Raw genomic sequence first — 22,208 nt, 5'->3', positions numbered from 1 at the left:
ATAAAACGTATGCAATTGTACCAACTTTAATCTTCATTCCTGAAGTTTAGTTGGTACAACCTTCTGTTAGCAGCGTCAAAATGATTGCTTCGATCCCAGGGTGCACACATATTAATAAAATGTATACCTTATATGCACTGGAAGTCCCTTATCCAAAGCATCTGCCAAATGTGTAAATGTAAAAGCAAATTTTGTGATTTTACGGTGGGTTAAACACTTCACTATAAGCATTAAAAAACGTAACTATTATTTTGATGGGTTTTAATTGTAGTAGCATAATGCAAAATGTTATGGGTTCGAGTCCCAGGGAACACACATATTGATAGAAGCCAAATGCAGAATGTTCCATGCTTTTTAAGTAGTCTAGCCTTCCTGGGCCAACCAGTTTAAAAAGACCAGCATAGCATGTAGCTTGTTAGCAACATGATCCAACAGCTAGAACAGCATCATACCAGCTCTAACAACACAAACCAACTGGTCTAGCCTGGAAACCTCTTAAAGGGGTGGGAGGCTGGACTGAGTATGTTATTATATCACGGATGGCTGTAGCACTTCCGATCCCGTATGCCTACATTGAAAAGGTAATATACAAAACTTTCCTTCCCAAAATTTGCCACCAAAATACTAGGGTTGAGAAATTATATTCTGGTCTCATTTAGTTTGTGGCAAAAACTATTTGGGACTATATAAGTAACATGGTTTAACACTTAAAGGGAGCCATTATCCCCTTTTTACAATATGTATAAGATATTTACAGTAAGTTCTGGGGCTGTGTTTATCAACTGGTGGACCCAAAAGTGGAGAAACAACATCAACAACTAAAAAGCGTAATTCTAAATCTTTTTCTGATGCAAGACTGTTATTTTGAAAGAAGTGCGTGAAAGAAACGTCTGAGAGAGTGAGTGCTCGCCGCCCCAATACAGTATCTGCATTAAGGTGAGATGCTGTAAGGCGGAATGTCGGTGTCATTATTCTATCGTTGTTTTCTTAACTTAAATAAAAAGTCTTTCACCTCAGAAAAACAACTATCCGATGACGGTCCTGTCAGACGTTATATAGTGTTATACTCATTATTATCTATTCATTATTATTATACTCATTGTTTTTATTTTCTTTATAGTTTTACAAATCACACCCTGACAATATAAAATTTTGACATTTAAATTTTTTATGCATTTGGCATAATGCATTTTATCCAAAGCAACGTACAGTTCATTGCATTGTACTATACATTTTTGTTTCTGACTATATGCAATCCCCTAGGATCGAACCCATGACCTTGGCATTGCTAGCAACATGCTCCAACCACAGAGCCACATATTATGAATCATTGAATACACATGTACTGTATGTAACATACTGTATAAAGACATTTTCAAACGGAAAGCAGGTCGGCTATTGCTCAACCAATTGGGACACTGAACAGTCTGCTCCACAACACTTTTGCGTATGACAGACAGACATGCGGTTATGTGAAACAGTCACATGTCCAGAATAAGCACATGTATACACATTCTTTTCTAGTGTGTGAACATGCAAAGAGGGACATACTTAAGTGACAACAACACAATGGATCTCCCTGTATATACAGTATCAAGCCAGAAACTTAAATAGATAGTGACCCATTTTAGACATTTGTTGGCATTTGCCAGATCAGTTTCAATTAGCCCTATGATTCAACAATGATTTGAATATATGTTTAAATCTTATACTCTAAGACTTCATAATTCATGAGTTAATGGTCATGGTGGCATATGTGTTTACTCACCAGCAATGGAAAAGTGCACACAGAGAAAAGAAGACAGAAGCACATGTAAAACTAGATTTAAGCGCAAGACTCAAACTAAATGACAAACACATAAAGCAGTATATAAATCTGTACAAAAAAACCATCTCAAATCTGAAAATGATGGGGTCAAAAAGCATTTAAATTGGTTTACTGCATGTACTGTATGTCTTTTAAATGAACTTTTAGCATTTGTTTTTCGAGAAATTCGAAATTTTAATGAATACAGAAGACACGATTGACGTTTAATAATTCAGGTGAATAGGGTGAGCATGATGTTCAACCAGATCATGTTTGGGTAAAATATACTGGAAAAAAGAAGTGCATGTACGTGCAATAATGAAAAATGTCATGTGAACAAGTGAATCAAATGAACATCTTTAAAGAATTGATATCCTACCTCTCTTTGTACTCCGATCACATAGAAGGTTTTCCCTTCAAATTTAAATTTGCTGACATCTGCCCTGCAGAAGTGACACGATAAGTCAATACAAATGTTTAAGTTAAACAGCCATTAAAATGAACAGAATAAAATTAAAATTATAAAATTCTCTCCAAATGTTTACAATTTTTTTTAATAAAAGGCTACTGTAACTGTTGCTGTGTGGCCAAAACAGCTCCCTCCTTCACTATTCCATATATAGCGAATGACATTTGAGTCCACTATGGGAAGGAGTGAATGCAAAGTCCTTGAACAACTGTAGTGAGATTCTTTCTACATGCTGGCCTAAGCAGCCGAGTCTCAGCAGTATGCCACAGTTCAGATTTAGGTTTGTGCTTAAGAGGCTTTAGAGGAACAGCCTCATTCGGTACAGTGAGTACATCGAGCTAGTAGATGAGAACAGGACTTGGTAAAACACTGACTTTCACTGAACCCTGGACATAGATGACACTTTAGTAGAGACATGAGGAAGACTAGGAAGAGACATGAATAGGCTTGTGATCAGAGAGCATATAATCAGAAACTGTAGTGTCACAAATATCGACCCCGTAAGAAAGAACAAGGTCCATAGTGTGACCGTGGATACGAGTGGGAACTTTAACCTACTGTATCAGGGTAAAGCATAAATTATATTAAGAAATTCCCTTGACAGAGGGTTTGACTGACAGCAAACATGAATGTTAAAATCGCCATCGACATGTAAAGCTGAAGAAACTTAAAGATGACTCATAAAGTTACCATTTTAGAAGGTGGATCCGCTTGTTTCCCTGGAAAACCACAAACCCTCTTGCAGTGAATCCCAGGAAGGCTGTGGATCCTGTGAAATCCTAAAAGGAAATATCAGTGATATGACATCAGTAAAAATAATATAAGTTCAAATCAATTATTATTACAAGTCCAACAGAAAGTATGTTAGTCGAGAAAATGAAAGTTTCAGAGTACCGTGCATGGATGTGGATCAACACCATATGTATCCAGGGTATGGGCCCTCTGAAGAAGGTTCAACTCTGCGAGTGCAGGACACTGTCCCCTACAACACATAATTAAAGCATCGTTTCGTTTAGTTTTTAAAGGGGTATCTAGCTTAACATTTGGTATATTTTCTCTGACCTCAGCTCATTCTGGTGAATATCCATGATCTTGCGTTCAAGTCTGAGGGACTGTTTAGGGAATAGCTTAAAGTCGCTGATGTAGTCTGCAGGATGCTCATCGGGATCATAATCGCCAAGCTCAGCTAGAAAAAGACAAACACCTTTAAAATTTAAACAGTGTGTATGGAGTCTGTAGTCTGTGTACATAAAGGCACCTGTTGAATAGTCACTTTATGTCATAACCTTCGGAGACTTTCCTTGTTTCTTTGATTTGTGAAAAAGGAAATTCATATTTATTTGTAAAGAAATGCTTCATGTAACAAGTTACCAATACTGTGAATCAGCTGTCTAAATAACACAAAAAATTAGGTATATCACAAAATGTGATGAAATGTGACTTTTGTCTCACCCTGTACTATACAACCTCCAAGATACGCAGCATCAGTAAATGGACATAGGAGCCTCCCGTGGTACAGGTCTCTCTTCAACTGCAGGTACAGCAGATATCTGACCAGCCAAACAAAAAGAGCAATAGAGATTTTTATAAAGCATACAAAATAAACCATGTTTAAACCGTGTTTTGCACTGTCAGTGCGTTTATATCTTGTGTTCTATCTCAAAGCACTCCAATCTGTTCTTTCTATTAAATATAAAAGAGAGCGAGTGGTCCAGATAGATAGATAGTGGTTCTCCGTGTCATGCAGCTTTAAGAGAAAAAAATCTTATGGAACAGAAAATAGCATGAATAGTCAGAATAATGCGTCTCTCATCCATCCTAAAATAATCCTTCCTGTTTCGCAGGATGTAACCAATTTAAACCTCAACTCAAACAACCTGGGGCCGTTTCAATAAGGAGGTTCAACCAACTCTAGGTTAAACCTTGACATACCCCACATTCTGAAACGGAAAACCCAGAGTTTCCCTCATTTCAGGGTTGATATACTTTTCAGTTTTCACTAGACCTCCTTTCTGAAACGGGCCCCTGGGCTGCCCAATACACAAACAAACTCCTGTTTACCCACAAGAAAAGCTTTCTTCACATTGAGAAGATATAGAAAGACAGTTACATTTATCTGCACAGTTCAGATGGTGCACATGCGCTTAGCAACACGCTGTGCAAGTTAGTCACAGTAACAATCTGTAAGTGTTTAAGAGGGTGTGCGTAGTTCTGATTGTGTGTTTGCGTCTCTATGCAGATGGTGTGCATGGAGGTTTGACAGAGTCAGTGATTTTATTACACTAGTTTAATATAATCCACAAGTGCAATAAAATTTTGCAGGTAAAAATCCTAAACATAAAGTTCCAAGAAGTAAACATGTTTTCAAATGTTGGTTTCTGCTTTTAACAAATGCTCAGATCAGTAAAAAGCAAATTAAACATACAGGCCAAATGTGTAATAGGAATATTTTCAATATATTTGAAGGTCATTTTCTTTAGGTAATAAAGGTAAGTCTATTAAATACTTACGTTTAAATAATATACGTATTAAGAAAAATCTCTCAATAGGTTTTGTGCGACCAACACACTACATCACGCTGGCTACCTTGACATGAAAGAAGTCACTGACTGCCCGCTACAGCTTCAGATTAAACATGCTCTATCCAAACAAAACTGGAGCAATCTACCCAGGAGGCGTTTTTAAAATGCAAATATGTAAGCAATAGAGCTGTTTGAAACCACTGTGGCTGGTTTTAGGTTATATTAATGTTATTTCACCTTAGATCAAAAGCATGTTACCTTGTCAACTCTTCCTTGATCTTGATTGGCTCCTGAGGGTAGAACTTCACCCTGAAGCACATAGTGTACGGCTGCTGACCTGAAAACAGCACACATCAACAACAAATAGACACCGAGACAGAAAGTGCTTGAAGCCACTAACTCGGAGACATATTATGCGCAAACTGTAACCAAGGGCATGAGCGAGACTAAACTGATTATATGAATCCATGAGATGAGGGAAACCCTCTGGTGAGGAATGAAAAGAGTCTTCAAAGATAAACGTAATGAGTCTAAGGAGTTTAGAGCTCAAAGGAAAAGATACTGACATCAATGATGTCACGTAACAGAGAATCAGCGTAGAGTTTGGTTATTCGCATTTGCAATAGCACACACTTCCGCATTATGCCACAATTTGAGGAGTCTAGAATATCTGTGCTCCTAACAAATGGGGCCTTTGCGAGCATAACCGTTAAACACGTTAGTCTAGCGCACATTTTTTTCTGGAAAAATACCACAGTGGTATGGAAAACCATGTTTCTTGGGAACCCTCAGCCTATATACTGTTATGCAGCTAAAGAAATAACAAAAACTTACATTTCATCTGTTTCACCACAGGTTTACTCGGGTCAAGCCAATGCTGTGGAAAAAAAGGTCAATGATTAACTGCTGTGAAATCTGAAGATGGTGTGGACAGCTTCATGCTCAGGAAAATGATTGTTCCCACCAATAAGATATTTTTGAAATTAGCTTTACTAAAAACCTTACGAGTTGTTAATGTGTAGGTACCCTTTGTTTCTCTGGGTCCACATATCTGATTCCAAAGTAATCTTTCTCCAGTAGACTGTAGCGGTTACACACATGATCCAAGAGAAACTGACCCTTAGTGTCTCTCTGTGGAGACAAGAACAATGAAATAAACACAGTAAATACAAAATCCATAATCTTAATAAAAAAACCTAATTTAATCCTTCATCACTTATTATGATATGAAATCATAGAACTAGTCTGTGAAAACACATAATAAAAGTTAAACAATACAATTTAAGTGAGAATTAGACCAAGAATTACGATGAATTAAATGCAAGGGTAAAAAGATGAGAGATGATATCCACAAAAGCTTTGTTTGGTTTGTTTTAACGCTGGTCCAGAAGAGCTTCCTTTTTCACTACACAAATACACACAAAATACAACCAACACAAAATGTATAATCGATTAAACAAATATCTTTAACAATTAATTATATATGTAAGATTTAAAATAATTATAATTAAAACAAATATATAAAACGGAAGTGCTTCTGGACCAGTGTTTACATCTTGCGACGATAGGGGACTGTTCAATGAACTCACTGTCACCTCTCAACTTTAATCTGAGGATCACAAGCATCTTGCTGACTTATTCACATTGAAAAGATCGGACAAATAAGACGGTGCCAGTGTAATGTGTAGCCAATAAAACACGGGCACGACAATGAGAAGTATAATCCAAAAGGGTATCTTTAATAGATCCACATAGACCACATATTTGACCAGTTAATTTATTTTTATTTTGACTTGTTGTGCAAGCACAGTCTAGCTTGTGCAGAAGCTGCAGCTTTTGCCAGAGGGGAACTGGAATCCCCTGGTTAGGTCTGGTTTCCCTCTGAGGTTTTTTTCACCTCCAATGGAGTTTTTGGTTCCTCGCGACTGTTTGCATACTGTTTTGCACTGTTTGCCTGGCCGGGGCGCTGCTAGAATTTTATAGTTTTATTTAATTAACACTGCAAATAGGAATTTATAGTCTAATATTTGACCTGTGTTTTGACTTGCATAACCTTATATGTTTTGCTTATAGTCAATGTTTTCTTGTAACAATGAAAATTGTAAGAAGAGCCACATAAATAAAGCTGACTTGACTTGACCACAAACGAACTGAGGGAACACGTAGGCATAAACAAAACCGGATAATGAATTAAACACAGGCACCAACTTGAATAGGGCAGATGATCAGGCACAGACAGGTGATGGTGATAAACTAATGATGACTATTTAACGCAGGAATGAACAGACATGAAAACCAGAACTAAAGCAGAACAGAACCGTGACAGCTAAAAGACAGATAAAAAATATTTTACATTTAAAACACCGGCAACCAGTTGAGAGACACAAATTTTAAGCGTGACACAGAGGGTTGAGTTAATCAAATATATAAAGAGTTACCATAGTCCAAAAGATAAAAGAAAAGCATTTATGACTCTTTCACATTCTTTAAACGATAGGACAGATTCAACTTTTGACAGAAGTTTAAGATGTAAAAAACATGACTTTGTAACTACAGATTTAATATGGTGGTCTCCCATAGTTTTATAACAATGTAAATTATCAAAATTTATATTTGGTTTTCCTTTATTCTGATTGTCAGCTGGTTGGATGTACAGTACATTATCCCTTGCACAACATTCTGCTAAAATAACAAATTTCATTTGATATGCAGTAAGTATTATTAGCGATATTTGCTAAGGCAAGCATTTATATTTCTATTGTTCATAGGGCTACATATTTTGCTAATGATTGCTCAGTATGCGAGCAGAGGATTGTAAGTTTACTAAGCAGTGAGACTTACGGAATTCGTCTGTTCTGTTGAACAATAGAACTGTTGAACAAATCCCAAATAAACAATAGAGAAAGTACCCAATCCATATCTATCTTATCTGCCATAAGCCATGGAGGTGCGCTATTTATGTATGTATCTATATATAACTCAGAAGCCTAGCAGTCACAAAACAACACTTTACAATTCACTCAAAAAAAACCTTATTGCTTAGCAAGCATAGACCACCAAGATTTTCGTCATTAAAAATAAAAATAAATTTAATGTAATTGAATGTGCCGAACCGGGCTAAATAGACTTGAGATGTGCACAAATGATGCATTGCTCTCTTTTACAAAGAAGGAAAAACACCCATAACAACCTAAAATAAATATTTAAAGTGATCAAGTTTGGAATTGAGATTTACCTCTAATATTGATCAAAATCATTCCCAATATTTCACAATGCTCTATTGTAGTCTTTGGCAAGTGTGTGCACACAGAGTGTCTAGATGAGCGGTTTGTGTTCAGCTCTGATGCCCATAAGCTTTTTGACCTTGCAGTTTTTACCTTTGACGCAGGGTGCTGTAATATACATTCCTGAAATATGAAATACAAGGATCACCAACACAGTGGCTTTATAAAGCCTTAGCTGCACAATTGCTCTAACAGTAACAAGAAAAATGTTTAATAGTAAGCTTTAATACTAAATATAATTTAAGTCTTTTCTGGATGGTTGCCTGGTGGTTGTTATTTAGTCTGACACACACAAAACATAAATCTGAAAACGTTGAAAATAAACAGCACCCCACTCCTCAACAACAGCAACAGTGACCCTTGCCCTAGCAAATAGTACTAATACATGGGAATTCGTGTGTGAAGTAAAGAGAGTATGTGGGGGAGAGATTTTAAATTCTAACAAACAAAACAAAAAAACAACTACAATGTATTATTGGTATTTTTAACTGTATTCACTCAATATTTAAGCTCAAATAGGCAGAACAAGCACAGTGATAGGACTGTGAATGCTGTGTTTGTACTGTTTGTTTTTCTGAGAACATAACATATGAGGGAAAATGGACTCATGTACTCAGAACCTAAAGGGATAGTTCACCCAAAAATGAAAATTCTGTCATCATTTACTTACCCTCAATATGTTTCAAACCCGTATAAATTACTTTGTTCTGCTGAACACAAAGGAAGATATTTGGAAGAATGAGTAGGAAAAATGTAAATGGTAGTCAAAGATGCCACAGAACTGTTTGCTTTCCTAAATTCTTAAAAATATCTTATTTTGTGTTCAACAGGACCAAAAATAATATTTTGTTTCTACTATGGTAGTGAATGATGTCCCAGAACTGAAAACTGTTAACATGCTGCCAAATATCTTTCTTTGTGTTCAACAAAAGAAAGAAATGTATGCAGGTTTGGAACAGTTTGAGAGTAAAGGGTGACAGATTCTTTTTGGGGGGGTGAACTATCCCTTTAAAATCCTTCGCCGTACATGCATGCACATGACATCAAACGATCTATCACTACAGCGCCCTACATAAAATAACGTTTTTTGGATAAAAGTGTCTGCCAACTGAATAAACGTAAATGTAATACAGACATACATACTGTATGCAACATACAGAACGTTTTCATGTCATAAACCAGAAAAACACATGAAATGTATCTCTTAAGTTAAAATACATTGAGCTTGTTTGTAGTGTGCAAATACCTGAGATATTTAAAAGACCAGGAAGATCAGATGGTATTTAAGAGCAAGAAATTCCTTGAAAAAGATAAATGAAAATGCAGATGTTAGAAGCTGCCTTTACGGCAACCTCATGTGCCTTATTTGTGCTGTTGACAATGTGTGAAAGTCAAACCCCTTGACAATTTTCCTTAACCTCTAACTTTCTCAAATGGTTTAGCCTGTCCTTTGCCCAGATATATAAGAATGACAGAATCCCGATTAATGTTAAAGGCTTGCTAAAGGAGCTATGGTGATGTGTACATAACAAGTGTCATCTGGCCTAATGTATCACCTCATTCAGAACTCACTTAATGGCTGCAATGCAAAAGAATTACATCTATTGGATATTTGTCGGAAAGTTGTGAATTTGCTTTTAAAATTGATTCTCCGGTGGTGCTGCATTTCTATGGTATACTAAGAATACAAATGTATACCTAGAAACAAATATATAGTATTTTGCAATGTAAGTCACTTTGGATAAAACGTCTGCCCATTGCATAAATGTAAATGTAATTTCTCTCTGCCCTCTAAGTCCTGCAGACAGGAAAGTGGATCATGTTGACAACAGGTCGGAAGCGAAACTGACCTGATATGGTAAGATGATGCCTTGATCCATGTAATTTATCTGTTGCTCTATATATATCTTGCTCAATTTATAATAAAGGTCCAATGGTTTAAAGATCTTTGAATAGGACATCTTAATTTTTTTTAAAGTTGTTTTTCAATATTAGCAATAAGATATGCGCCAAAATAAATTCATGTAAATACATTTATGATCTTGTGTGGAACAGCAGCATTTCATGATATGGATGTTACAAATGCTGTCGTTATAAAAAATATTTGGTTCAAAAATAATAAAGTAAAAACTAAATCAACAAAGTGCTTGCTTAAAATGTAAATACCAGCAATCCTATTTCAGAGACCAACTAGACTGTAAAGACTTTTTCTTTAAGTGTTTAGGATAGGATCAATGAATTATGAACATCTGTGGTTGCGTCATACATATGGAAGTTCGGGTAACGGCATCATTATTCATTTCGGCTGATACCAACAGTCTGTAATTATGTTGTAGTTATCATATTTTTAACTACAAATAATGTTCAGACTAAGCAGTCAGTGTTATTTAATGAAATATGTTGAAATGGTAAGTTTCAGTGGATGTGAGTTAACAGGTCATATATCCCCAATGGCTTAACATGCTGTTGTCTTTTAAAATATCTATCATACACCACAAACTGTCCCTGCACTTCTCCAGGCTAGGGATGTACAGACTGAACAAGACACTGAGACGCACACACACACACAAGCGCTGTTCATCACTTCACATCATTCATTTCGATTGCCATGACGTTATTCGTTTTATTTACAATCTTCTACTCTCCTCCCTCCTCTCCGGCCCTCACACCTCCTCCCTAATCTCTGTACTTCTTCTCTTATTCCACCTTTCTCATCTTCTCCCTCTGAGTGTCCTCTGCTCCTCTCGCATTTCCTTCATTTGACTCTCCTCTTCTTTTCTCACCTTTCTCATCCCTCATTTCCTCCCATTGACTCTCCTCTGCTCCTCTCGCTCTCCTCTGATTCTCCCTATCTCTTTTCCTCCCTTTGACTCTCCTCTGCTCCTCTCGCTCTCCTCTGATTCTCCCTCTCTCTTTTCCTCCCTTTGACTCTCCTCTGCTCCTCTCGCTCTCCTCTGATTCCCCCTCTCTCTTTTCCTCCCTTTGACTCTCCTCTGCTCCTCTCGCTCTCCTCTGATTCCCCCTCTCTCTTTTCCTCCCTTTGACTCTCCTCTGCTCCTCTCGCTCTCCTCTGATTCCCCCTCTCTCTTTTCCTCCCTTTGACTCTCCTCTGCTCCTCTCCCTCTCCTCTGATTCCCCCTCTCTCTTTTCCTCCCTTTGACTCTCCTCTGCTCCTCTCGCTCTCCTCTGATTCCCCCTCTCTCTTTTCCTCCCTTTGACTCTCCTCTGCTCCTCTCCCTCTCCTCTGATTCCCCCTCTCTCTTTTCCTCCCTTTGACTCTCCTCTGCTCCTCTCGCTCTCCTCTGATTCCCCCTCTCTCTTTTCCTCCCTTTGACTCTCCTCTGCTCCTCTCGCTCTCCTCTGATTCCCCCTCTCTCTTTTCCTCCCTTTGACTCTCCTCTGCTCCTCTCGCTCTCCTCTGATTCCCCCTCTCTCTTTTCCTCCCTTTGACTCTCCTCTGCTCCTCTCCCTCTCCTCTGATTCCCCCTCTCTCTTTTCCTCCCTTTAACTCTCCTCTGCTCCTCTCGCTCTCCTCTGATTCCCCCTCTCTCTTTTCCTCCCTTTGACTCTCCTCTGCTCCTCTCCCTCTCCTCTGATTCCCCCTCTCTCTTTTCCTCCCTTTGACTCTCCTCTGCTCCTCTCGCTCTCCTCTGATTCCCCCTCTCTCTTTTCCTCCCTTTGACTCTCCTCTGATTCCCCCTCTCTCTTTTCCTCCCTTTGACTCTCCTCTGCTCCTCTCCCTCTCCTCTGATTCCCCCTCTCTCTTTTCCTCCCTTTGACTCTCCTCTGCTCCTCTCCCTCTCCTCTGATTCCCCCTCTCTCTTTTCCTCCCTTTAACTCTCCTCTGCTCCTCTCGCTCTCCTCTGATTCCCCCTCTCTCTTTTCCTCCCTTTGACTCTCCTCTGCTCCTCTCCCTCTCCTCTGATTCCCCCTCTCTCTTTTCCTCCCTTTGACTCTCCTCTGCTCCTCTCGCTCTCCTCTGATTCCCCCTCTCTCTTTTCCTCCCTTTGACTCTCCTCTGATTCCCCCTCTCTCTTTTCCTCCCTTTGACTCTCCTCTGCTCCTTTCACTCACCTCTGATTCCCCCTCTCTCTTTTCCTCCCTTTTACTCTCCTCTGATTCCCCCTCTCTCTTTTCCTCCCTTTGACTCTCCTCTGCTCCTCTCACTCTCCTCTGATTCCCCCTCTCTCTTTTCCTCCCTTTGACTCTCCTCTGCTCCTCTCACTCTCCTCTGATTCCCCCTCTCTCTTTTCCTCCCTTTGACTCTCCTCTGATTCCCCCTCTCTCTTTTCCTCCCTTTGACTCTCCTCTGCTCCTCTCTCTCTCCTCTGATTCCCCCTCTCTCTTTTCCTCCCTTTGACTCTCCTCTGATTCCCCCTCTCTCTTTTCCTCCCTTTGACTCTCCTCTGCTCCTCTCACTCACCTCTGATTCCCCCTCTCTCTTTTCCTCCCTTTGACTCTCCTCTGATTCCCCCTCTCTCTTTTCCTCCCTTTGACTCTCCACTGCTCCTCTCACTCTCCTCTGATTCCCCCTCTCTCTTTTCCTCCCTTTGACTCTCCTCTGCTCCTCTCACTCTCCTCTGATTCCCCCTCTCTCTTTTCCTCCCTTTGACTCTCCTCTGCTCCTCTCACTCTCCTCTGATTCCCCCTCTCTCTTTTCCTCCCTTTGACTCTCCTCTGCTCCTCTCACTCTCCTCTGATTCCTCCTCTCTCTTTTCCTCCCTTTGACTCTCCTCTGATTCCCCCTCCCTCTTTTCCTCCCTTTGACTCTCCTCTGCTCCTCTCGCTCTACTCTGATTCCCCCTCTCTCTTTTCCTCCCTTTGACTCTCCTCTGCTCCTCTCCCTCTCCTCTGATTCCCCCTCTCTCTTTTCCTCCCTTTGACTCTCCTCTGCTCCTCTCGCTCTCCTCTGATTCCCCCTCTCTCTTTTCCTCCCTTTGACTCTCCTCTGCTCCTCTCGCTCTCCTCTGATTCCCCCTCTCTCTTTTCCTCCCTTTGACTCTCCTCTGCTCCTCTCGCTCTCCTCTGATTCCCCCTCTCTCTTTTCCTCCCTTTGACTCTCCTCTGCTCCTCTCGCTCTCCTCTGATTCCCCCTCTCTCTTTTCCTCCCTTTGACTCTCCTCTGCTCCTCTCACTCTCCTCTGATTCCCCCTCTCTCTTTTCCTCCCTTTGACTCTCCTCTGCTCCTCTCACTCTCCTCTGATTCCCCCTCTCTCTTTTCCTCCCTTTGACTCTCCTCTGCTCCTCTCACTCTCCTCTGATTCCCCCTCTCTCTTTTCCTCCCTTTGACTCTCCTCTGCTCCTCTCACTCTCCTCTGATTCCTCCTCTCTCTTTTCCTCCCTTTGACTCTCCTCTGATTCCCCCTCTCTCTTTTCCTCCCTTTGACTCTCCTCTGCTCCTCTCGCTCTACTCTGATTCCCCCTCTCTCTTTTCCTCCCTTTGACTCTCCTCTGCTCCTCTCCCTCTCCTCTGATTCCCCCTCTCTCTTTTCCTCCCTTTGACTCTCCTCTGCTCCTCTCGCTCTCCTCTGATTCCCCCTCTCTCTTTTCCTCCCTTTGACTCTCCTCTGCTCCTCTCGCTCTCCTCTGATTCCCCCTCTCTCTTTTCCTCCCTTTGACTCTCCTCTGCTCCTCTCGCTCTCCTCTGATTCCCCCTCTCTCTTTTCCTCCCTTTGACTCTCCTCTGCTCCTCTCGCTCTCCTGTGATTTCCCCTCTCTCTTTTCCTCCCTTTGACTCTCCTCTGCTCCTCTCGCTCTCCTCTGATTCCCCCTCTCTCTTTTCCTCCCTTTGACTCTCCTCTGCTCCTCTCGCTCTCCTCTGATTCCCCTTCTCTCTTTTCCTCCCTTTGACTCTCCTCTGCTCCACTCGCTCTCCTCTGATTCCCCCTCTCTCTTTTCCTCCCTTTGACTCTCCTCTGCTCCTCTCGCTCTCCTCTGATTCCCCCTCTCTCTTTTCCTCCCTTTGACTCTCCTCTGCTCCTCTCCCTCTCCTCTGATTCCCCCTCTCTCTTTTCCTCCCTTTGACTCTCCTCTGCTCCTCTCGCTCTCCTCTGATTCCCCTTCTCTCTTTTCCTCCCTTTGACTCTCCTCTGCTCCTCTCGCTCTCCTCTGATTCCCCCTCTCTCTTTTCCTCCCTTTGACTCTCCTCTGCTCCTCTCACTCTCCTCTGATTCCCCCTCTCTCTTTTCCTCCCTTTGACTCTCCTCTGCTCCTCTCCCTCTCCTCTGATTCCCCCTCTCTCTTTTCCTCCCTTTGACTCTCCTCTGCTCCTCTCGCTCTCCTCTGATTCCCCTTCTCTCTTTTCCTCCCTTTGACTCTCCTCTGATTCCCCCTCTCTCTTTTTCTCCCTTTGACTCTCCTCTGATTCCCCCTCTCTCTTTTCCTCCCTTTGACTCTCCTCTGCTCCTCTCCCTCTCCTCTGATTCCCCCTCTCTCTTTTCCTCCCTTTGACTCTCCTCTGATTCCCCCTCTCTCTTTTCCTCCCTTTGACTCTCCTCTGCTCCTCTCCCTCTCCTCTGATTCCCCCTCTCTCTTTTCCTCCCTTTGACTCTCCTCTGCTCCTCTCGCTCTCCTCTGATTCCCCCTCTCTCTTTTCCTCCCTTTGACTCTCCTCTGCTCCTCTCGCTCTCCTCTGATTCCCCCTCTCTCTTTTCCTCCCTTTGACTCTCCTCTGCTCCTCTCGCTCTCCTCTGATTCCCCCTCTCTCTTTTCCTCCCTTTGACTCTCCTCTGCTCCTCTCGCTCTCCTGTGATTTCCCCTCTCTCTTTTCCTCCCTTTGACTCTCCTCTGCTCCTCTCGCTCTCCTCTGATTCCCCCTCTCTCTTTTCCTCCCTTTGACTCTCCTCTGCTCCTCTCGCTCTCCTCTGATTCCCCTTCTCTCTTTTCCTCCCTTTGACTCTCCTCTGCTCCACTCGCTCTCCTCTGATTCCCCCTCTCTCTTTTCCTCCCTTTGACTCTCCTCTGCTCCTCTCGCTCTCCTCTGATTCCCCCTCTCTCTTTTCCTCCCTTTGACTCTCCTCTGCTCCTCTCCCTCTCCTCTGATTCCCCCTCTCTCTTTTCCTCCCTTTGACTCTCCTCTGCTCCTCTCGCTCTCCTCTGATTCCCCTTCTCTCTTTTCCTCCCTTTGACTCTCCTCTGCTCCTCTCGCTCTCCTCTGATTCCCCCTCTCTCTTTTCCTCCCTTTGACTCTCCTCTGCTCCTCTCACTCTCCTCTGATTCCCCCTCTCTCTTTTCCTCCCTTTGACTCTCCTCTGCTCCTCTCCCTCTCCTCTGATTCCCCCTCTCTCTTTTCCTCCCTTTGACTCTCCTCTGCTCCTCTCGCTCTCCTCTGATTCCCCTTCTCTCTTTTCCTCCCTTTGACTCTCCTCTGATTCCCCCTCTCTCTTTTTCTCCCTTTGACTCTCCTCTGATTCCCCCTCTCTCTTTTCCTCCCTTTGACTCTCCTCTGCTCCTCTCCCTCTCCTCTGATTCCCCCTCTCTCTTTTCCTCCCTTTGACTCTCCTCTGATTCCCCCTCTCTCTTTTCCTCCCTTTGACTCTCCTCTGCTCCTCTCCCTCTCCTCTGATTCCCCCTCTCTCTTTTCCTCCCTTTGACTCTGCTCACTCTTCTGGTTATTCTTGCAAAAAATCATCAAAAACATGGAGAAGGAGGATAAGAATAGAATGAGTGCTATTTATATAGTCTGATGAAAGCATGCTTCTAACCACAACATCGCCTTCTCTCCTTTCTCTTTTTGGACGTTTATTGACGAAAAGAGAGAATGAAGGATACATTTCTGCAGATGAGGCGAATTGCAGTCAGCGCAATACAGAAATAGAAAGATTGAATCAATGATGAGGCCATTGTGTTTTTTAGGATGAGCAAGGGCAGCAAGGGCAGTGAAGTTTCAATGTGACTAATAATATGTCAAGATGTCTAGACCTTTGACAAAAGAATTGTGGCAGTGCCATAGTTTAGTGATGTCATTCGTTTGTAATAGCATGGTACTAAATGATCTGAACCATATTCACAAACCATATTTATCAACCATATTCAAAAATATTATTACATGAATAAATATTATTCCAAAAATAATTCAAATAACACTGCTATTATAAAACATAAAAACTATGACTGAAAATCTTTATTAAAGTCCCAGTGAAAAAAATTTATAGAATATTGCAGCGTTTATTGTCAATAGTTTTTCAATGTTCGTCAATCTCTTTTTAAAATGTGTGTGCCCTCATAATCATTAGTTAAAATCTGAAAATGCACTTCCTTCCTGTAATGAGTATCCATCTTAAATATGTTAGACGGCTTGGGCGGAGCATCCGTCAACTGTCAGTCAGCTGCCAGGTTATTTCAAAATGCAATGGCTGTTTACATACACTCAATCAAATTGCAGAGAAAGACTAAAGCCAGGCCCACAATTTTTTCTTATTAGAAATTCCATTTCAATCAGAAATTCATCAAAATGTGGAAGTAAAAACGATCACAACTTCCAGTTCACAGGGACTTTAAGGTAACAAGTATTAAGGCAATTTTTTACAAATTTCTTTTTAAATAAACAGATTAAATAAAATTTAGTTTTTAAAAGAGTTAACAAATTCACATCTAAATAACCTTTACAATTTTATATTTGCACTTTGATTCAGAATGTGCTCAAAAGAGATTTATCGCTTATTTTACAGTAAATTTGGTTTTGTGAAAAAGCTCGACAATGACCAAAAACGTAAAGGGCACTTTTAGGCCCTGTTTCAAAGCCACTAAGACAGATACGCATGCAATAATACAGCATGCCAACAAAGAAAATGAGAAAGAAATGGTCAGAATTGTACGGAAGCCGTAGAGTGCCAAAAAAAAATCCCAAAACAAACAACAAATCTAAAAGCCAAAAATATTACTCCTGATTGGACAGAACCCCTGTCAATCAAGATAAACAGTCAGATGTATGTTCAACAGGTTCCGTCCAATCAGGAGTAACTACCCCGGTCACACAAAAGACCTACTTTTTCCGGTTTGACCGATTTGTCGTTGTGTTTTCTGACTTGTTATTTTGTTTCCGGAATTGTTGTTGTGCTTTATGGTTTGTTAATGTGTTTTCAGATTTGGTGTTGCGTTTTCAGATTTGTAATTGTGATTCAGGATTCGTTTTTTGGCTTATAGATTTGTTGTTTGTTTTGCGATTTGTTGTTTTGTTTGGCGCTTTCGTAGAATAGAGTCAGAAAGTTAAATATTTTTAAAAGACCTACGTACGTTGATCTAATCTGTTGAATTGTTGGCATTCTATGTCCCTTAGACTAGAGGCACACACGTGTCTACTTTCTTTTCCAAAAATGCTCTAATGACTTAATTTTATCTTGCTGAGCAAAAGTCTCAGAATCTGTAGCACATGAGTGATGTAGTACACCGCCACACAGAAGATCATAATCTGCTTTAATAAAACATGAGATACTGTATCTGTTCCTCAGACACTGAGAATACTCCAGACACACTCAAGCCATGAGTGAGCATTGACCCACACATATTACACAGACATGTAGTGTAGTTGTTCATGTAGTTTTACTTGCTTTATAAAGTTGGGATCTTTTTTATTGTTTTATCATTAAACACTTTTCAAGCAGCTGACATGACAAAGCTAGAATGTTTCTGTTTTAATCAATGAACTTGCAGTACAGACAGCTTCTTTGATTATAACAGACACTAGGCTAGTTCCATTTTTCAGATTTTATATAGTTATATTACTCATCTGAACTTCCGGAACATGACTTTTAAGTATGGTACATACTGTGAAATATCAACAAAATGCCCATAAAATATTTATTGATTTCCATTTCAAGCACAAACAATGAAAAGATAGATATAAAAAAATTGGTATATTAGGGAGCAACACAAGCAACTGTTTTTGATTAAGATCAGCATTTCATCACCTTAGAATTCTGACATTCGAGTCTAAATTGAGTAATTCACATATTCTTGTGACTTCAACTTATTTACATTACGAACGCCATGTTTGTTTTTTTAAATGTGTGCATTTTGGGACTTTATTAAGAAAACAAAAGGTTCTATCTACTAAATCGAATTATAATTTGGTGCTACAAGGTTCTATCTGCAAGAGCCACTTTGAATGCACACAAGAGGACCAATCAGCATCAGCTATCTTTGTCGTGTGACCGGTACCCTCATGGACGGGAGCACATCTGAGGAAACAATGTTTAAAGAAACTCGTTTTAATGATACTCTTGTCAATGAGAGCAGTTCAAACGACAGTATTTTTTGTTTTGTTTCAGGTTTTGTTAATGCCAAATAGTCAAACAACTTTTTAACACATTATTGTACACTAATTTCATGTTTTAACAAAAGATATAAGTTAATTGTTCGTGTTGCTTGAAAACCTAATGCTTTAAATTGCTGTTTCAAAAAACTGATATGCTGAAAAACTGAAATGATGATATTGTACATTTGTAATACATTAAAGGTCTGTGTCTTTTTCATGTATCACAGAGATTTGTTCCTCACATCAATTTGTGCTATATGAAATGAAAAAACTCAAGATCTCAAAACTACTCTGCCTTATAATTCAAAGGCGAAAATTTCTTCTAAATGTATATTCCAACCGAAACACGATTTAAAGTATTTTCGTGGATGCGTAGATATTTTCCACTTCCCTGATAAGTAAAATGTGTAAATAGGCAATGATAATCGCTTTAAATGTACATTTAATTTTGTTCTCTCAGAGAGATTATATTTCACATGTACAAAATATTGCAACTTTGCCTGAGAAATGCTGAATTGTGAGAAATAAAATGTAACAAAAGGTACTGCTTATTAAAGAATGTATGACCAAAAACAGACCGTTTATAATATGTTCTTCAGCGAGACACTGACCTACACGGTGCAAACAACACGAGTCATAAATTCACCTTTTAGAACTACTTGTAGGTTATAAAAAAGTAAGAACTGAGTGCTTATAGCATGTAAAAGTGCACGGAGGAAGCCTTTGTCTATGAGGATGGTCATGAAATATGCAGCAGAAATCCATTACAGAACAAAAAGCCATTAGAACCTCGTGACATTCTGAAATATTCATAAGACCAAACATGCTCACTTTTTTTTAGCTCAAAAAGTTTATATGCGTTACATCGACTGATGGGAAACGGTAAAGGGACATCACTTCCCATTCCCAGTTATGGGAAAAGGGAAAGCACAATTTCCCTTTAAGAACATTGGCAAAACTTGGCTTTTTCCCTCAAGCCGCAGTTTCCTATCCTCACGATGTGTGGTTTTCTCAAAACATAAGCCTGGAAATGGATGTGGCTTCCATTAGACTGCACTTACATTAGTGCAGATGTTTGAGATGCACGTTTAGGTGAATGACATGACTTTAGAAAAACTGCCTTGGATGGATTTTTTGGCAACATTTTGGCAATGGTTTTTTTTTCTAAAAATAGTTTTTCCTACAATCCTTTTCGACTCATTCACAGGATCTTTCGGCATCAATTATGTGAAACACCCACTATAGAATACTGCCACTGGCTTTTTTCTGCATATCTAAAAATGTGGCGTGGCAATGTCAATGGCTTGGTAAGAGGAAAATTCATTCTATAAATGCAAAGTCTTACAAAACATAAATTTGTTCGTAAGGTTATTTGTCGTGTAGCCTACTCTAAAAGATGAGACTTCTCTTTTCAAGGCTTGAACGAACAGTTCTAATCGTAAAGAAGCGGAATTCAGCGTCTAGCAAATACTAAAGTTTACCTCTCTCACTTTGGAAAGAAAGATGAGAAAGACACACTTCATCGGTCTCTTTCGGTTTCAAAAGCTCCAACGCTATTCAATTACACACTGCAATACGAGCTAGCGGTTCCAATATTCATGATTATTACCACAAATCTATGCAATATGAATGAAATACATTTTGCATTTTGAGCCTACACAGAAATTCAAGGGCGTAACTGTTATAACGTGCAATACAATGACTGTAACGAGCAAACCATGACGAAAGCGTCATCACTCCCAAGGCGTCTGCCACATAAACAAGCACGAATATCCATACAACAAGAAGCCAATGTAACCCTGCCTGCATTGAACAATATGCTCCAATCACATGTTTATAATCGCAATAAAGACAATAAATAACGGACACTGTGGTATCGCTGAGCGCGAGCATACTGAGGAACATGCGCCTGGTACAGGTACCTGGATGCTGCACGCGATCTCGGAGTCGTCGAGCAGCCGAACCGTGCACTGAACCTCCTGCGGGAGAGAGGAGATGCTCGGGCTCCGGAGACGAAGCATTTTCATGGTTCTCGCTTTCGCATAGCAAAGCAATAGCGCAATCGGTGCCCGAGAGGTCGTTACGCGTCGCCAACCGGAGAGATGTCGTGTTACATGACCGGGAGAACGAACGGTCGATTCCCCCTCATGAACGCGCGCGCCTCCCTAGATCAGTTCAGTCACATCACCGACATCAGCTGCGCTTCACTTGACAATATTCCACACACGATGCGTTGCCATAACAACGGAAGTTGCCGCATGTCATTTTCTTGACTTTCCCCACTTAAACGTAATAGCCATAGTTATTGCAATTATACCTCGAAACCATGTGTTTCCAAACAGTGTGTTATTTTTACATAATCGTACGTTATGCGAAATATACAATACTATTATAGGTTATGCGGTATAAACAGAATACTTGCTATCTTTCCTCAGCTTTGTTCAAGAAGTGTAAATTAATATTGCCAGCTAAATGAGTATAAAAAACGTATCTTCTATCATATATACAGTGCAGTGTTTCACGGGTACACTATACATAATAGTTTTTGAGAAAACAGAGTGAACATTGCAGGAGGTCTCCAATCCTGCTCCCTGACAACTACTGTCCCACAGAGTTCAGCTCCAACGCCAAACACACCTTAAACATCGAACTGTTCGGAGTTCCTTGAAAATTACAGATACAGCTTTTAGGAGTATTGAGAATAAATACAGCCATTACAATAGTTTGGATTTTAAGCAGTTGCTAAGGTCTCAAAATAGAACAGTTGCTCTATCCCAGGGGTCTCCAACCTTTTTGTAAGCGAGGGCTACCAAAACATCTAAAATCCTCTAGAGGGCTACTTGTTGATGACAAACTTTAAACATGTGATGCCTTATTTTTACGCTCACTGAACCAAAATCTGTTTTCTTTCAGATATTTTTGCACTTGAATATATTAAAGCATATAACACTTGCTAATAATAAACTTTCATGATGATGTAGCACTTGGCTGATCGGTATAGTCACAGATTTGTCAACTGTCTTGAGCATTATTGGTGAGCCCTGTGTTTAGCGGGCACCTTACAGAGTTCATGAGGGTTACCAGCAGGGATGGACTGGGAAGAGAAATCGGCCCAGGATTTTTTTGGCCCACATCAGCCCTAGACAATTTCTGTTGACGGGGGGGGTGTTTGCTACGCATGCTTAATTTTGTCGACTGAACAGGTGCTCTTTAATTCTGTCGACGGGGTGGTTATGCGGGGAAAGCCTTAGTGTCTTTGGTTTTCGTGTTGCGTACACTCGCATTTATAATTCAACAAAAGCTTCCATTACCAGCCCCAAACGATAGCGTTGGCCAGTCTGACTCACTTTATTTACCAAGTGCTTTATTGTGAACGTTCCATATGCTAATATTGGATAGAGCAGCGGTCTCTATCCATCCAAAAAAAATGAAATGAGACCGCTGCTCTATCCAATATTAGCATATGGAACGTTCACAATAAAGCACTTGGTAAATAAAGTGAGTTTACTTGTAAACAATACAAAACATTGTCTGTTCATTAGCCTGTTTATCTTAAAGTACATTCAGTCTCAACTCAAACATGAGGGATACTTCACTCAAAAAGGCAAGAATGATATCAAGTGACAGTTCTGGGACACCATTGACTACCAAAGTAAAAAAAATGAAAATGGTAGTCAAAAGTGCTACAAATGTTTGCTTTCCTAACTTCCTCAAACCATCTTCTTTTGTGTTCAACAGAAAAAAGCAATTACACAGTCATTTTCCTTCTATGTTAGTCAATGGTGTCCCAAGAACTGTCAGCTGCTAACATTCTTCCAAATATCTTTCTTTGTGTTCAGTTTTGGGTTGACTCGAAATAAAACACTATTTT

At 40.3% G+C, this 22,208-nt stretch overlaps 1 protein-coding gene across 1 annotated transcript in view; it reads right to left on the bottom strand.

Moving 5' to 3' along the window:
• The window catches only part of frmd3 (FERM domain containing 3), a gene marked incomplete at both ends in the record, with an annotated part of 37,073 nt that extends 16,709 nt beyond the window's left edge, over window positions 1–20,364 (bottom strand). The window contains 9 exons of the mRNA XM_079467111.1: window positions 2,187–2,250; window positions 2,967–3,055; window positions 3,171–3,258; window positions 3,339–3,462; window positions 3,729–3,826; window positions 5,057–5,135; window positions 5,633–5,675; window positions 5,825–5,929; window positions 20,260–20,364. Coding sequence (XP_079323237.1) covers window positions 2,187–2,250; window positions 2,967–3,055; window positions 3,171–3,258; window positions 3,339–3,462; window positions 3,729–3,826; window positions 5,057–5,135; window positions 5,633–5,675; window positions 5,825–5,929; window positions 20,260–20,364 — 795 coding nt within the window. The remainder of the gene's footprint in view (window positions 1–2,186; window positions 2,251–2,966; window positions 3,056–3,170; window positions 3,259–3,338; window positions 3,463–3,728; window positions 3,827–5,056; window positions 5,136–5,632; window positions 5,676–5,824; window positions 5,930–20,259) is intronic.
• Window positions 20,365–22,208: the final 1,844 nt, after the last annotated feature.

This window comes from Barbatula barbatula (genome assembly GCF_947034865.1).
Source record: "Barbatula barbatula genome assembly, chromosome: 11".
NCBI classification, from domain to species: domain Eukaryota; kingdom Metazoa; phylum Chordata; class Actinopteri; order Cypriniformes; family Nemacheilidae; genus Barbatula; species Barbatula barbatula.
The sequence above is the reverse complement of the archived record's forward strand: the minus strand, read 5'-3'. Positions and strand labels throughout refer to the sequence as shown.